Source organism: Hippoglossus hippoglossus, chromosome 9, assembly GCF_009819705.1.
Source record: "Hippoglossus hippoglossus isolate fHipHip1 chromosome 9, fHipHip1.pri, whole genome shotgun sequence".
NCBI lineage: Eukaryota > Metazoa > Chordata > Actinopteri > Pleuronectiformes > Pleuronectidae > Hippoglossus > Hippoglossus hippoglossus.
The window spans coordinates 20360623-20379028 of NC_047159.1; the positions used below are offsets into that span (position 1 = coordinate 20360623).

The following is an 18406-nucleotide window of genomic DNA, read 5'->3' on the forward strand; positions in this document are numbered from 1 at the left end:
AATTCATCTTGAAGGATAATCCATTCTGCTGCATGTAGCTCCATGTAGGTTGAGAGAAAGTTCTGGAGGTCAAAGCAGGGCAGCACAGCATGTGGTACAGGGTCCTGCGTGCCGTCAACCCACAGCTCTCCAGGGCATGTGGCAGTCTGCTTGTCATACCCTCTGCCTCCTCATAAGGTCTTTGATTGTGTTTGAATGTAAATACCAGATATATTTTAATATCTGGTCAATGCAGCAAATTGCCTCACAACTCATTAGTAACTGTTCGTCCTGAAGGGAAGGGGTGGGTGGAGGTGGTTGAGGCACAAATGTCTCCTGTGTGTCTGTACAGAGATTTCCTATGCATATAAAGATACAGCTTAAGAGGGAAATTACTACAACATACATAGATATATATTCAAACATTATATAGGAGGAGTGAACCTTTTTCTTATCAAGGGCTATTTCAGTTTTGATAATATCCTTCAAACACATATATAACACATTTTGTAAAGGCATCTGATGCCAGATGGTAGTAATGTTGATGCTACTTACAGCTGGTTTTCTAGGTTTGGTTCAGTCAGTCTTTGCAAGAGTCAGTTTTACTCACAGCGGCAGTACGTTGTCCCAAACGGTAGAGTGAGTGATTCATACTTAGCTTATAGCTGAGTAAATTCCTTTTGTCCGTTGGCAGGCACATCAGCTGACACATCAAATATGTTCAGTTCCTTTTGTTCACTTTTCTTGTCCTGAAACCTGAAGCCAAATTTCTGACAAAGTTTTGCAAACCAGCATTTTCAAATGTCAGAGCAGGCTTCTGTTCTTTGAGAGTAGAAATGTACAGTGTTACAGCTTTCCAGTTGCACCTTTCACAGTAGGGATGGCTTTCAAAGACAATGATTTCTCCCTCATATACAACACCTTCTACTAAAAAGGTTAGTTGGTTGGTATGTGTTATGTCTGAAAAGAATTGGACATTTCTTGTGGTGTCCTCCTGTGTTGTTTTGTTGTATGTTGTGCCATATTCGGAATCCTCTCTGCAATGGTTCTTTGAGACAAACTAAGTCTGGGACACTCTCAAATTCTCCTTCTGATTAGAGCCATTAGTTCAAAATAACTTCCCTGCGCAACCTTCTCAGTCACAATGTGGTTTTGTGAAGCAGCTTGATGGCCACTCAAACGTTGCTGTTAACTGTATCCAACTGCTGCAATAGTGCTGGAGATTGTTTCTTTTCATTCCTGTGACCAAGACCCTAAACTTGGGACACTGGGTTGTTTTTTTTTACCTCAACAAGAAAAGAAATTGATTGTCCATTTTTCTTAAAGTATGACATTCCGCTTCTACTTTTCTTTTCTTGAAGGTTGCCATGATACATGTCAGTGATGACTCATAACAGCTACAGTTAGTGGGTGTTCGCCCTGGACAAGCATATGGCTCGAGGAACCACGCTGGATGACATGCTTATTTCATGTTATTTTCATTTATCACAGAAAAACATTATTACTTTTGTCTCCATTTCTGAGTTTTTTGTATTTATGAATTGCCTCAAACACTCTCACAGGCAGCATACAGCCCAGAGGTCGGCCATCTCCCACCTGGGGTTTAAACATACAGCTACCTGATGTGTGTGCTGTACAGAGCATAAGACTTGGACAGTGTATGACTTATTTTTTTATTAGCCATGCTAGTGGCCTGACTCTACTTATGTCTGCCAATTGGTCCACCACTATGGTCCAGACTGAAACTATAATTTCTGTGCTGACATTCATGGTTCTCAGATGATGAATCCTACAGACTTTGGTGATGTAATAATCTTCCCTCTAGCATTGGCATTTTTGATCTGTGCTGATATATCTTGCATGATGAAACTTGTAATGCAACCAGCACGTGAATGTTTTTAATTGTACAGTCAAATATATCAACATATACTGGATGAATAGGCACTGAACATTGATGTATAAGGTTTTTTTGTGAGACGTGACAACTATTGGATAGATTGCCATCATATTTGTTAGAAACCCAACAACGATGAAATGTAATAACTGTAATTTCTTACAGCGCCATCATCAGAACAAATGTTCTATTTGTGATACCTGGCAAACCTATAAAAACAATCATGTCAATATTTAGTTAAAAGTGTCATGCCTGGAATTAAATAAATATACTCAATATTGGTTTTAATAAATTTGAGGATTGCTTACTTGTTCAAGTTTTTAGAAGTGCCCTATTTGAAGGCTTATATCCCCCAGCAGAGCTTAACACATGAATCTGATAGCCGCTAGCCCTTGATCCTATTTAACCTGCAGGAGTCTTCTCCGTTGGCTGGTTACAAGGCCGAACTGACCATTAAGTTAATAAAATACTCCTCAACCATTCTCCGGCAGCTGCTCAGTGAGCTTGGATATGGTCTGTTGAGTAATGACTGGCTCCCCTGTGAGACTTAACTGTGTTTAAAACATTCTGAAGCCTCACTGGAAACCACTGACAGACATCCTGATCACTGAAGTGTAAAGAAACCAGATACAAGACCCTGCTGCTCCCGTTGGGACACGAGGAGGCCTCTGTCGGAGCTTTTTGTGTTACAGTTGTACGCTCACTGCCAGTAAGATCCTCCTCAGCACTTCCTTTCACTCCGGCTTAAAGAGTGGATCTTCCATCCTTGGGTTGACATTGTAAGCTTTAATTTTATGATGTTCTGTGTATTACAGGATTTGCAGTGGGTAAAGATGAAGTGTTGTAATTAAATATTTTCCTCCACATTTCTCATATACAGTAAATAGGTTGAGGCGATTTCCTGCTGCACCAATATGTTTAAGTTTTGCAAACTGGTGCTGTCAGGCAAAGGATGATAAATGGGACCAATAATACAGACTTCAAGACAAGACCGGAGACTGGTGTTTATAACGTACACAATATATAATATCTTGTGTCTGCTTTATTGATCCTAGTGTGTTTTGGAAAATTTAACTGTGCTCTAAAACTCTATGTGGCCAGTAATCTAAAGAATTTTGAATAAAATGAACATGACAATGATAACATGCTAACAAACAACAAAGCTAGCACAGTTCAACGCAAGAAAACTTTTGTATTTCTTTATTTAATTTTGTGCAGTTTTTGGTTGTAATATAAATGCTTTATGTAATATCAAAACTGTAGCAAGTACCAGGTTTCAAACAATTATACAGCTGTTATACATAGGTCAAGTACTCCCCATGTAAGATTACTCTCTTGTGTAAAATTGCCAGTGCTCCCTTTTCACATATAGTCTGTGTTTGTATAACTGTAGCCGATCCCTCCTATTTTAGTTTTCATCATCATCTTCCTTTGCAGAATTTGAATTGACATCCTGACAAGAAGAGACAGAAAACAAGGAAGCGTAGGAGAAAAGATGTTGTAATTTCAGTAAACCTTCTGACTATCACCCTCTTGTCAGCGGCGTGAAACCAAATAAATCACACATGTGGGTTAAACATCACCTTCTGCACACTGGCGCGTGCTGCTCAGCCACACATTACTCTTTTAACTGGGAAAGAAAGAGACAGATCCAGAGTCACTGCTGAGAGATGACGATCCCATTCAGTAACCCAATATTTCTTTGTGTTATTAGGCAGAACACTTTACCGTTCATCTCAGGTCTTACATGCTTTGGAAGATGGCAAGCTATGATTGGTCAGGGTGTGATGTTAAGTGCGCCATGTCTTTCAGCCAGGTCAAAGAATTTATGAGTATTTAGCTGCCTGGACCGACACAGATCTAATCTAAAAAGACAGAAACATCGTGTCGTCTGAGACCAAACGTGATGTTCTGGAAAATCTGTAAATATATTTAGGCCTTCACTCGTTACACACAACACAGAGGACAGCAGAAGGAACACAAAGTATGATTATTAGACAAACAAATACATATATGGAGCACACACACACACACATTTATCCAGAGTGACCCTTCTGTGTTGTGTTTATCTTCATTCTTATGGAGACGGGAAGCATAGCATCTGTCACATTACCCATTTTCATTTCGTATATAACCCCCTTCAAAACATGATAAGACACCACATCAAAGAAAGAGACTTGACTGCAGGGCAGATACAGTCATTGGCATACAGACAGGCAATCACATAGTGCATGTTAAAGTGCAGCAACAGATTCAAGATGAAAGCAAAGGCCTATCTTTGGCCTCATCTGCCAACCTTGTATGGATTGGATAGAAAAAGTGATTGGACCTTCTCTTATAATTTATTTTTCTCGTCAATCCTGGGATTCCTCTGTCACCTAGATGGAATCACACAGGCCTTTGAGCATATTATACAATGGAACATTAGTCTAAGTCTATTTTATGTCAACATGTTGTGCAAAGTGGTGCCATGCACGGCACTAGTGCTGGTTTTAGACTGACGCAGTTGTCATTTTTGGTGGTTGCACTTGGTGGTTGCACTTGTGGGCCCTCAGAGGTGGGTTAGTATTAAAATGAGGTTTGCTAAGACGCATTGTTGGCACATTGCTAGCATAAGGGAATGGAAAGCAATTACGCGTTTGACCCACATAATTCTGGACTGAGGTCTGTGGGACAGTATTTCCCTCAAGGGACAATGTCAAGACAGTGATATAAGCATCTATAACTTTGTGTACGATAAATGTACACTTTCCTTGTTCCACTTCAGTAAAACAGTTTCCTGCTAAATCTGCCCTCATACCAGCGATCAGTCAAAGATGCAATCACACCGTGGCCCTCTAATTGGTTTACTCTATGTTACACTCAAAACACAAACATGATTAATGAAGAGACAAGTAAAAATACACTCCTCTTGTCCTGACATATGTGCTTGAGACCAGGTGCTTATGTTCTTTAAATGGACCCTGTTCATAATTGTATCTCTCCTCTCCGTTGAGTGCAAACACTTTGCAACATGGGTTACCTTTAAGGGAGATTTTCATTTCCAGATTTAGTTTTCCTGTGGACATTTTCCTCCTTTGTACATCGCTGAGCCAAGGACATTTACGTGGTAATTTTTTCAGCAGTCAAAGAACCTTTTCATAATGCCCTTTTGGAGCCTGCGAGAGAGTGTTACTTAGAGAGGTAAATGAGAGAGAGGAGTGACAAAATGGTATCAGCACTTTCACATCAGATGGCAGGAAAAAGAGAAGTTTGTTTGTTGATCCGTTCATTTTGATGCGTACAATTTAGAATTAACCTCAATGAGACTGCTGCAAAGATGGAAACCAGCACCGATTAGACAGCTTACGATACACACAAATGGCAGGTGCTGTATGTGTTGTGGTTACTTGATGAACTGCTGCAACTCACTGATAACACGCATGTTTGAAACAGCCAGTTGTTTTCCTGTGAAACAAAAACAGTGTGATCAAACCAAGATAACAGCTGTGACATCTTTTGAAGACGACACAGTGCAGCGAACCATCTGGATAATGTAATTCCAGGCAGAGTGATGGGAATAAAAATCATTGTCTTTTTGGATTCAGCTGCTGTGCACGGATCAGTTGGATGTATCCGATGATTCACTGAAATAAGTATATTTGTGGGGACAGAGGAGAATCTCTCTGCCTCATACGTTCATAAACTCATCTGTTCTGTCTCCGCAGAGTTAAGTTGAAAGAAGGGGTGACGTTTCTCGGCGCTCGGCCCAGCAACCCGACTCAGTGGATCGTTAGCCAGGATGTGAGGAGTGAAGGCCACCGAGTTGTGACTCTGCACTGCCGCAGGAAGGAGTCTGGCTACGATCAGCAAAGGTAAGCAGACATACATCAATTTAAAGGAACACATCCAGGAATTAAGAAACTGGCCTATTGAACTTTCCTTAATTAAGTTATGAAACACAGAATGTGTTTCCAGCGTATTACTTTCATTCAGTTGCATATATTTTCACATTGGCAAACACCCTAAGCCCTAACTCTTACGCTAACCCTTCATGCATTGTAAATCTAAGCCCATTATTCAGTTAAAATGTTTTTAGTCTCAAAAAAGCTAAAATTCTCAGCAGGTGACCTGTTCCACAATACATATTACTCATTATGTCTATTGTTAGTATATAAAATATCAAATGTTGTAGCTTTAATATCTCTTTGTACATTATTTCAGCTCAACATTGACATGTATATTTGTATGTTACATAAAGTCTCCAACAGGCCACTATCGTCACATTTGGTTTTTACCGTGCATTTTTAAAATGCCTTTAAGAATATCTTTGAATATAATGCCAAAATAAACTAGACTTTACAACACAAATTGAAAATGACTAAAATTAGGGTTAGGTGTTGGAGTTATATTCTCACTTTAGCGTTTGCAACGTCACTTAAATTATTGAGTAATGGTCCAATCGCCTTAAAAAAAATTCTACAGTCCCTCTCCTCGTTTTAGAAAGTGCTATTGCTGATCATTCACATTTTGTAAGAGACACAGGAGCACTGACACCTGCAGTGTGAATGGGTTTCTAAGTGATGTTTCCTTTGGTGAAATGACACACTAGACTTGACATAAAGGCCATGGGAAATGTCTGCTGAGACATGGGGAGGGGAAAGTTAATAGACTATTGCAATATCCCCTCTTCTCTGTCTGTCTCTCCCTCCCTCTCCTATATATATATATATATATATATATATATATATATATATATATATATATATATATGTATGTATAATGTATCCTCCCTCTTCCCTTGCGCTGTCTTTTTTTATTTGCATACTTATTTTCTCAGCTGCCATAGCTGCCACAGCCTCAGATTTGTTGTGGTCATATCCAATCTGCATTCACGTCCTTAAACTAATCTGGCAGATAGCAAAGTGATTGCCAGCACTGGGAGAAAGGTTGCTGTGTTAATTAACTGCTGATTGAAGGCTTTTGTGTTTTTTAATGGTTTTTCCCTCTCGGATCAGGAAGCAGTTTTAATACATCTAACTTTCTAGTGACAGGTGTAATTTTATGGATTAGAGGCAGATTTGGGACAGGAGAAAGCTCCACTTATTTGCTCTTTAGCCTTCGTTCCACTTAACGAACTGTAAACAACTCCCTTAAGAAAACAGGATACTTGACACTGCATCTGCAACTTTATAATCAAAGTTGTGCTGGGTTTTTTAAGTGTAGAGCAGTCCATGAAATGTGCAATTTAAATCTGTTGGTCCAGTGATTTGTTGAGACATGCCGCAATTAGTGGATCACAGCGAGCAATGATCACAGTGTAACTACAACTCCGCAGCACATGAAACAAAGATAGCTGTGCCTCCCTTTGAACGTCAGACGCAGCTTATAAAGATTTTCATACAGTCATTTGCTGTGTGATACCGCAGTGCTGCATTCAGACCTGCCCGTTACTGATGGTTGTAATCAGACCTCAGTGGCATCTTTTTTATTATTATTATTTTGACTCCTCAGAACATATAGTACAACTTTACTTTATAAGCAGCCATTTGCAAAGATGAGCTGCCTTCGGAAGTCAGAGTCGCCTCCGCACTGGAACTCATATAATAACTTCTGACATCTCAATCTTATTAATAGAAAGGTTTTGGCTGACGGCAAATACACAGGGATGCGAAATACGCAGATGTTTGCATCTGCCTCATCCACGACCTCGTTTTATTTATTTAAACATAAAGGCCAGAAAAAAGCTGTCGGTTTGTGATCATGACTAATGGCTTATGATGAGCTGGAAATTAGTTGTTAACCAGTATTTGCTCCTTTACCATTCATACGATTTAAAATGCTTAATTTTAGAGCTGGTATATATATAATTTTATACATGCAGCATGAATCATGAAAACCATTTAGCTTCTCTCTGCCAGCTGGTTTCAACAATTAAGCAAATTATCTCTGGAATACATTGAGCATGAACATTTTGTGGAATACATTTTTTGTTTTAAAATCTCACAACAACCTGACTATGTGAGGCCAGGTTTGTCCGAGTAGAATTTTTGGACATTAGCGTTTTAATGGGTCTAATATCAAAAGCATGTGCACGGTTTTGAGCGGAGCTGCAGCATCTTGAACGAGAGAAAAAGGAGCTTGGAGCTCGCTCCTCCTTCCCTCCAGAGCCTCTCTCCCTTTTTATGCAGGTATTACTCTCTCTGCTCTGCCTCATGACCCCATACACACACTTACACACCTACACACTCATATACACATTATTGTGTTCATTCCCTGTTACTGTTGTAGAATCATGTTTTATTGATTTTTTTTAAGTGAAGCAACCAGAGACAAGAGTGAGCATGTTTAGTCTAATCCTTGCTGTTCGGGCCATGTACGATGGACTGCTCCTTAATCCCCACAGCTGTCAAAGTCACTTCACAGAGAGGACCAAAGACGCCCAATGATGGCTGTACAATACACAATGCTCCAATTTTTCTTTCGTCTTGTCCTCCCTGCTCCCAGTCATTTCAATGAAGCTCTTTTAGAAAGGGATTAGACACAGCTATCTCATCTGTTGAGCTGTCATTCAGCCTCCTTTCTTCTCTGTGCTGCGTCCTCCACTATAGGAGGATGATGAGGTGTGTGAATGCTGTAGGTCAAACAAATGTGGCGCAGGTTTGCATCGGAATTTTTGTTTATTAAGCAAAAGAAAGTGATTTTCCATTTATCCATTTATATTTATGAGGGACTGCAGGACGTAGCCTTCATTTGCAAGAGCCCCTCTCCTTAAAAAATGCAATGTATTTGAACAGTGACCACCAGAATTTGTCGCTGATTTGTAATTGCATATAAATCATGTGTTGAATAGAGTTCTTCTCCATGGCCTCACTGATAACTGATCACTTCCAGTCCTCTTAAAAAGGTGCTCATTGACTTGAGAGTTAATGACAGACATGACAAAAGCTTTGATGTTTTTAATACAGTAAGTGTATTACTTTAATTCAGCCCACTCAAAATCAAACAATCATATCAAATCATTTGACCTTGAAATTTCTCAACTTTTAAAATTATTATTCTCCACTGCATTTGGAGTGCAACTAAGAATAATGATGATGAAAGCATGAAAGGATGAACGTATGAACAGCTGAAGAGATTATTAAACTAAACTAAAGCATGTTTCTTTTCAAATATTTTGAGCAATGTCCATGTTCCTGTACCATTTCAATCAGGAGAGACTTACCTCCAGCAAAGCTAATGCCCTATCTTTGCATGTCAATGTATTTCCAATTAATTATGTAAACTACGGCGGCCAGTATTCTAATCTGTCCCATCACAGTTTCATTATAAACCCCAAAAAACGAACACTTCGCACAATAATATGAGCGATCTCTAACTTATTGTTTTTCTCTGTTGCTGCTGTCTGCTACTTGCAGGTGTTTGCCTCATGCTGACTTGCGTTATCGTCCATAAAGTTATTACCCTCCACTCAGACAGTCAGACTTCATAGTTAGAGCTTCAGTTGTCTGCATACCCACAAGTAGACAATACAGTTCTCTCTCTCATGCTAGAACTGGTCTGTTGGTTGTGACATGTGCACCCCCGCTACCGCTATAGATTGAATAAATTCTAAAAACACAACATAACCTCCTTGGCAGAGGTAATAATGAGAAATTTGAAATTCATAACAACATTTTTGCAATAGAGAAATAGACTTAGACCCCCAGCAGGAAGTAGAACACCATGGAAGCAGTCTTGTGAATTAGGTGCTTTGAATATGAAGGAGCCCAGACGCCTGTTGTGGTGTTGAGGAATAGAGCATGAAGTTGGTCTATCTCATGAAGGCTTCTGATTGGACGGTTTGAAGGGTGATGACACCAGTAGCCAGAGCTGAGGTGGTGTAGAGGTGGAGGTGGGTCACTCGGTAATCGAGGTATAACGGAGAGCTGACTGAAGGGAGATAGAACATGTTCAACTTTACCAGCTTACAGGTGATTGGCTCAGGGCAAGCGTGTAAGGTTGTGATTGGAGGAAAAGAGAGAATAAGCTGGTAGAGGTTTGAGAAAGTGGAAATTGTGCATGTGAAATTACTTACACCCAGTATTTAACAAGTTTCACTTTCCTTTTGCCCAAGCACAATCTGGGGTCACATTAATCCAAATATTATAAAGTTAAAAACTCACATGGAGATGAAAAATGTTGAAGTAAAGGTTTTTCAGTAAATTAAATCCTGAAAATATTTTCCTAAACAATTAAAGAATAGTGTATAGATGGACACTCTCATCGGATGGAAGGCTCATCCTCTCAGTGTGTGCAACTTTTAGAGCGTGAACTAACGATAATGTCAAATACACATGTATGTGTCATCAGTACCCGTTCTTATGATGGTAGCATGGTCAGCTTTTCGTCTTGACACACACACACACACACACACACACACACACACACACACACACACACACACACACACACACACACACACACATGGATTCATGGCTGTCAGCTAGAGTATAGATGGATCATTGCCGCTGGACTGTGAATTGGGAAATTGATTTAAGTGTCATTGAATAATGTCTGCGGTGCTACTAATTGAAGCCTTTGCGTCTGTGCCATAGTGGGAGCCCCTGGGCCACTGCAGGCATGAGAGCCCAGCGTCGCTGATGGGTCAGGTGTACTCCATGAGCAGGTTCAGTCAGTCACTCGGAGCTGCTTTCTCTGGCCAGCTGAGCCGCTCCTTTGTTCCCATTCACAGCTGATGCTCCAACCACATCCGACTCACAATGAAAACCCATTTGGAAAATAAAATAAACCTGACACTGCCATTGTACACTTGCCCTCTGTTTCCGCTTTCTGCTATTTAACTTTCAAATTGAAATATAATCTGTTATAAAACACAACATACATGTGTCGACAGTATTCCTCAAACAATACAAATGTTATCATACGACACATTCTTTTCAAGTGGCATGACATATTTTTGATTTAGTTTCCTGACCGTGGACACTTTTCCTTCCCCTGACTGGTGGCTTCCAGCCTAATAAAGGCAATATTGAGGTGACAGTTTTTCATCAAGGCCTGCCACAGTGTAAAGACAGGTTGGGCTTCTGACAGAAAATAACAGAGCTGAATTCCCCCTGAAGAAAACGCCACCAAACAGCTGATGTCACTTCTTTTCAGCTCAATAAAAGGAAACCTAAGCATGCTATGATGAGTTAAATGCTGTCCATGGTTTTGTTTTGAGATGTTTTAATGAAAAGCCAGATCTGCCCCAGAGGGCTTCAAATCATTGACTAGATAGCAATGACTTCTGAGTAAAGCACTTGTTGATATATCTCCTCCTGTAAGGGCTGGAATGAGCTGAAATCCCCCTCTTTATTATGACTATATACAGTAGTCATATTATGTGCTTGTTATTAGATTAAAGTGATTAATGGACAAGCTGAAACTTTTAGCATACTTGGCTAACTATTGTACTAGTACTTGTACTAGCAGCATAATAAGCTAGCCCAACTTCCAAAGGAAGGGGCCTTAATTAACAGTATTGTAATGTGAGTTTATGATAGACTTTATAAAGATGGACGACATGGCTGCTCCCCAAAAGTGAAGCCAAAGTGTCTCAATTGCCTCCTGGTGGCGAGTTTCCGGTAAGTTTGGTTTTAATTAATTATTTGATATAAAATGCTATAAAAATGTAGTAAAGCATCATAATTGACAGCTGAAAAGGACTCATGATTGGTTGAACGCATGTATTGACAGAGCCTCGCTACCATAGTTCCACCCCCGATTGGTACTGTGCAGACTCTGACTTCAAATGGACAAGATGGCAGCGTTCATATTATTATTGTGTCTTCATTTCTACAGTCTATGGGGTTTATGGGTTACATTAACAATATAGCTGTTCAGGACTGGTGCATATTAGCATAGCTCCACTTACTCTATTTATTTATATTTTTCTTTGCGCTATGTTAGATTTCCATTGATGCCACTACAGTACAAAAAAGAAAAATGAGTACCACCAGAAGGGGACAAAATTGCTCTGTGGAGTATATATATGTTGGCTGAAGTGCACTTTGTTAGATTGAAAAGTTCACTTTGTCACAATTAAAAGCGAGCCCTTTCAAAACAAAAGCAGTCCTGCTTCCTCAGCATGTCATAAGCCATAAGTGAAGGCCTCAGTAAAAGTGCTATGCCTGGGTCTTGGTAGTTCATTAAGACTGTCTGGGTGCAGATGGATCTCCCCTGTGAGCCACAACTTCATTAATCCCCCACACCACACCCAGCAGATGGACAGCAGGCAGTCCACTCAATACAGTCACCCCACAAGAGGCAGTCCAAATGAACGCATAGGTGTGTGTGTGTGTGTGTGTGTGTGTGTGTGTGTGTGTGTGTGTGCGTGTGCGTGTGCGCGTGCGCGCGCGCGGTGGGGGGGGGGGATATCAGCCTCATTGTGTCCTCATTTACTGTGTCTGAAGTTCTGAGTAAAGGAGCTTTTTGCATGTTTTACAATTATTACATAGCCAACATTAACAGCTGTTTTAATCTAAAGGAAACATAGTGAGTTGACACCTTCACCTACTTTATGCTGAGTTCACACTACATGATTTTAGCCAGATTGTCTAGTCGCCGATGAGTTCTTTTAATTCATCCATAGCAGAATCAAATCGCTGATCACTGTGGGTAAACTCTTTAAAGACAGGATTTGTAGCTGCTCCCTGACACATTGCAGACTCTAGATGTCTGCCAGGCTAAACATCTAGATGAATCTTTGACCACTACAGCCATTCATAGTGCAGGACGGGGTGAAGGTGGTGAAGGTACATCTAATGGTGAGCTGCCCCCTAACATCTGTGTATTTTGTTTAGACACAGTTCTATTGAAATTAGTTGAAGTAGCAGGCTGAGTTTGAGTATGAGCCAAAGTAAAAAATGTTAAGTGTTTAGTTATATATTTTTAGTCAAATATTATATAAGTGGTCCTGAATTGTGAAAAGGTTATTGCATTGTTGATGGCAAAGTTGAGAACAATAAGCATGATTTGCTTTTTCTTTACGACTGCGATGTGGGAAGCGTTTCTCCTGATGTATCATTCAGTGATCCGGATGACACAGAAGAGCTGGAGGATTATTCAGACTCACTGTGTCTCTTCTTGTGCGTGTTTTCGTAATCAAACATAGCCCTTGTTTTGTGGCCAGATGTACTGATATCATAGTTGAGTGTTTTTGAAAGGTCGTGTAGTGTGTGACCCCCTGTCGCCACTCAGTTGTGTAGCACAAACTCACAACGACTGCACAACTCCATCACCGACACCAAGTCAATAGCATGAACTGCCCCCTGGTTTGAAATCTTTGAAAGTTGTGCTCTTGGCAAACATTACTTCCCAAGAGCGGTGGAAAGCAACGCTGATGTCAACACTTTTTTTCCTTCTATTTCTATCACTTCCCTGCTTTTACTGAAGTTAACATGCTAACAAGTTAGCCCTGTCCTGGCTCACCCGTTTCATCCCTTTCATATCATGAGTCACTGTAGTGTCAAGTCTGCCCTGCAGGAGCAGCGCTGCTCAGATAACCTCACACAACCTCTTCTCTTGTTACCACGACGATGTCTGAAACAGCTGTCTCCTCCAACCACCATCAAGAAACCACATTCAGCAGCAGAGCAAACTTACATATAGCACCTTTAATGTAATGAAATTCAGAGTCCATTAATTTGTCTATTAAAATACACGACTTTTCCTTTAAAGCAGATCTGTAAATTCCATCAGTGTGAATGGTTAGCAACCCAGAGGGAGAGAAATAATAGAGCTATGTAATAACGGGTGGGATTTGGCAGCGACCTCTCAATTTATCTCAATTTCAAAGTCTAGAGAACCTTTAAGAACATAATTATTTACAGTAGGTGACATTTACTGCAAAACCAAACTGAAACACAGGACCCATGGTAGGTATTTTAGTCCTGAAGGCCTGTGAAAAACATTAACCATCTTCATACAGTCACAGTTGCTTCATTCTGTCGATGTGCTTCTATGTGGTTTGCTCCATTTGTGACAGTCTGATTGCAATAAGAATGACAGGGTGGCTTTTAGGAAAAATTATTTAAAAACAAATTTCATCTCAGTCACGACAGTACATGAACAGGTCTGTGCTAATTATTCTTTTGTAAGGTGCGGTCACGCTGAGAATGAGCCCTGAGAATGATCTGTCGGCATTAATGCTATATAATGCTGCATAAATCAAGGATAAAATGAAATGGCCCAATTACATTAGGGGCAAACAGGAATATTAACATGACAGTCTTAACGCTAACACCCTTAATAATGAATCAGCCCCGTTCTAAGTAGATTCCACTTACTGTAAACACTCTTCCTGAAGCTACATCGGCAGTATCTTCATTGCACGTCTCCGCTGCCCTATTTTCTCGTTTATCTCTTAATAAGAAAAAAATGCCATGTGATCATTGGTGTTGTGTGACAGCCCAGACATGTCGTAGCTTTTACTGCTGATGTTCTTTCTCTTTTGTATCAAATGGGAGTGAACACGAGAAGCGTGTTTAGGCGCTGTAATGTCAGGTTGATGAGAAAGGAACATCCAAATTGCATTTAATGGAATAAATGTGGCCGAGGTTTCCTTTATCAGGGCCGCTGCAGAGATGTGGCATATTCTGTGCCTCCCCTGGACGGCCAGCTGATTACAGCAGTCAGCACAGATTACGTCTGACTGTTCAGGCTGCTCCTCGGTTCCATCACTAAGGGAACAATATGGGGGAATAATGTTCCAGGATGCCTCATTGCACTTTTTTCCCCAAGTCAACCAATCGGACAGTAATAATACCTGAAGCTCTGGTGAGGTTTGATCCACCCTGTGTACATCTATACCTGGTGACCATGAAGTTGCCATGGTAACCCTTGTCAAAGTTTAATGTGACATTACATCGTCTCCTCCTGAATTCCTTGTCAGTAATACAGGCAGATGTGAAGTTACATGATGGGCTCAGAGCCCCTCGTGTCACGCCAAGACGGATCCCTTGTGTGTCAGAATTTGTTTGTGGCCGGCTCCATGTTTTAGATAGTTCACATGCAGAGAAGAGACAGATTGTGGTTTGCATGTGTTCCAGTTAAGGTTTATGAGTGAATATCCTGCTCTAAGAGGTTAATCCCTGAGAGGATTAGATTGTGGCCACCAGTGTTTTTTCGAGGGCTGCATTATCAGAGTATTTTTAAGATATATATATATATATATATTCAGGAAAATAGTAGTTTTTTTTAAGTTCATATTTTTTATATCCAAAATAATTTGATGTAATTTTCAAATCTCTACCCTGTGGAGCTTTAGCAAGAACAGGATGTTTCGTGTTGGTATCTGAACCTCTCCTCCGATTTTTCCGGCTGTTATCAGAGTGACACACAGCCAAGCCAACCACAGAAAACTGATTTTAGCTGATTAATTACAATGCCAATAGCCGGTCAGTACTGTAGTGAGCTAAAGCAGACAGTAAAATATAAATGCTGTCATGTTAGTGACAGAATGACCACGTGGTGTTTGTGTTGTTAATACAGTTTACAATTAGAAAAAAGAAGCATATTTAACAAATTATTAAACATTGTTCAAACTGGATGGAGGAGATCAACTCCTCTCTGCCTTCAGTTTTGTTTTATAAATTGTTTTTCTTGGGAACAAAGGCCACAATTATCTCCTGCATGGATTGATTTCCCTTATAAATAAACATATCACCATCCCATCTGCAGAAATGTCCTCATGTTTTCAGAGCAGTAAGTCACAGATTTGGTGAAATTTGAGCCGTTGTTGGATCTGATTTGTTGCTGTGCTCACTGCAGGTAGCACTCAGCCAGGGAGCCGAGGTGTTTCCAGACGTAAACATGGCATTGTCTCCAGGCGTTCTCAAAAACATACTGCTTGTTTCTAATTACATCTTTGTCTATTGAATAAGAAGCAGTGTATTTTCTCTCATTCAGCTCTGCGCCCCTGTTAAACATCAACCATGAGCCATGAGAATAAGCTCCGATCCGTCTTTAATATCATGGGAATTATCTCACAGAATAGTCACAGGAAACCTTGGCTCCAATTAACCTCAGTTTAACTTGGCCTTCAAGATGATTGGCTTTTATACCAAAGACTATTCCACTTAAAGAAACGCCTGGTCTGGCACCAACGCTGTCTCATTTCTCTAACCTGAACAGGAGAAATATTTAAATTAGCCTATTAAAAGAGACCCTGGGCAGTTGAGTTAGGTATAAAAGCAACATTTGGAGAAAGAATGGAGGGTGAGTGTGCACGCAGAGGCGAAGGGATGTCGAAGAAGTCGGTACATGGAACACAAATGGGCAGCTCTGCTTTCAGTCACAAGGAGATTCAGTCAACTAAAAGACAAACAGAAAGGGTACGAGTCACATCCTCTCGTCTGCACTCCGCCGCCTATGTGCGCTAACACTGACAAGCAATCTTTTGCTGTCTTCTGTTATCATTCCAGGCCTAACAGGTTGAAAGCAGAACTATGTCCAGCTGATAACGTGCCGGGGAAAGTAGGGTTCCACCGCAGGCGGCGTTAAGCAGGACTTACCAGCTCTGACATGTAATCAGGCGGCGTGTACATCTCAGTGGGCCACGTGGGTATCAGCAGCTGGACCCCAAAGGGCCACAACGCAGCGAGACCAGCGCGCTTGTTCATGCCTCCAGATGAGATGCCACATTCTGTGCACGTCACCTCATCCACCTTGAACCCACGCACGTAAACTTGTGAGAATTTCAAGTTTCAACCTCAGGTGATGGTGAAGCATCGGGAGGCGTCCTTGGCTCGTGGAGGTCGCTCTGAAAAGACACTGAGCAGCTCCTCAGATAAATCGATGACTCGACTACCTTCATTGCCTTTTGTTAAAATATGGAATTACCGTCATTAGAAGACCTTGATGCAAAGCTGCATGTTTTCAAAGCCACAGTAGCATCTCGGCCATGTCATGTGAGCGGCTCGTGCTGACGCTTTCCGTCAGTCTACGATCCGTGTGCTTTCCTCAGCCTCTGGATCAACGCTACTTCTCTGAATGACTGTGCTGAATATGTAAATGGGGGCCATTAAAGCTCTCTTTCTTTAATTAGTCTCTAGATTTCACGAGCGAGTGCTTCCAATTATGGATCAATGTCTCATTTCTGCACACGGACCCCTGGGTGTGTTCAGGGAGTTTTTCCCGTAACAAAATGCTTTATAATTTCTCCTCTGCCAAAACAGCCGCACACATCCCACTCCCTAACTGCTGATCAATGGGAAACACTCCTGCTGATATGTGCACCGTAGGATTTTTTTAAATAGACATAATCGGACACCAGCAAATATACAGTTTGATTTATGGAGGAGTCTGACTTTATTCTGTTGACGTGTGTCTGGTGGATGTGGTATTTCGGGGAAATATGGGCTGATAGTGTGATATTGCTCTGGCAGTAATTTAGCCCTGAGCTCATTAAGTGTAGTATAAGAGTGGACTAAATTCTGCTTAATACCTAAGTGCACTCCTGACTTGGAGCCTGGTGCATCCTGGGAGGAGGTGATGATCTAGCACTTTGAGACTGTAAAACGCGACTCCTGTGTTTTAAAAATGCTCTTTATGGTCCGTGGGTTTGGTTCCTAGAGCCTGTGATAGCTGCTCGGGGGTTTTGTGAATCCAAAATGTTAACTAATCTTACTGTTAATTGGCTTTTGACCGTCAGTGTTTTCACATACGCATGTACTCTGGGATTTTAAAGGCATTTACAGAAAGGAAGAAGCATTATTCCAAATTTTATTTTTCTTCTTATTTCTGTGTTTTTGCTGTGAATGAACTATCACATCCCTATGACATAATACGAAGTTCAAAAATTGACCCTGTGGGATGACCTCTCGTCAAACGGCACTGATGTCTCACACAAGCTCAATCATGGAAAACACAACTACAAAAGCCACATCACAACGGCAACTGAAGCAAACGCCAACAGATGTTGACCATGAAACAAGCAACTGACTTGCTCTGGTTTTCACCAACGACAGCTCCCATGACGGGAATAAGTAGCATCTTTTGTCACTCACCTTCGTTGTGGTTACGTTTCCGTTGTGTGGCTTTTGTATTTATGTTGTGGCTTTTGCTATTGTGTTGTGTGTGTGTGTCATGTGCATTTATTGCGTATTCTGTATTAAAGTGGATTTCTTTGGACTTCTAAGAATGTATATGCCTCCATCAGTACGTCTTACCTCTCTGATCCCAGGGACGCTGCGTTAAGAGGTACAAGGCGAACATGCCCACACTGCCTCCGCATCTCTTCCTCACCAGCGCTGTAATTATCGTAAACAAAGTAGGATGTGCACAAATATATTTGTGTCTACGTGCATCAGTTTTTTATGTGACTGTGCATGTTTGTCGTCTTGCATCTTTAGTTCTTTTGCATCAGATTTTAAAAGCTCTGTGATTTAGGTGCATCAGGTTAAAAACACCTCATGTAGTTGCATATGTTATAGGAAGCCGGCACAGGTGTCTGACAACCCTGCTGCTACAGCAAATTCAACATGTTGCCCTCTTGTCCTTACTTAGCACCGA

The 18406-nt window shown here is 40.9% G+C and overlaps 1 protein-coding gene across 1 annotated transcript in view; it reads left to right on the top strand.

Moving 5' to 3' along the window:
• si:dkeyp-14d3.1 (transmembrane protein 132C) overlaps nt 1-18406 on the top strand; it is a 136791-nt gene that overhangs the window by 68618 nt on the left and 49767 nt on the right. Inside the window, exon 3 of the mRNA XM_034596552.1 lies at nt 5581-5727. Coding sequence (XP_034452443.1) covers nt 5581-5727 — 147 coding nt within the window. The remainder of the gene's footprint in view (nt 1-5580; nt 5728-18406) is intronic.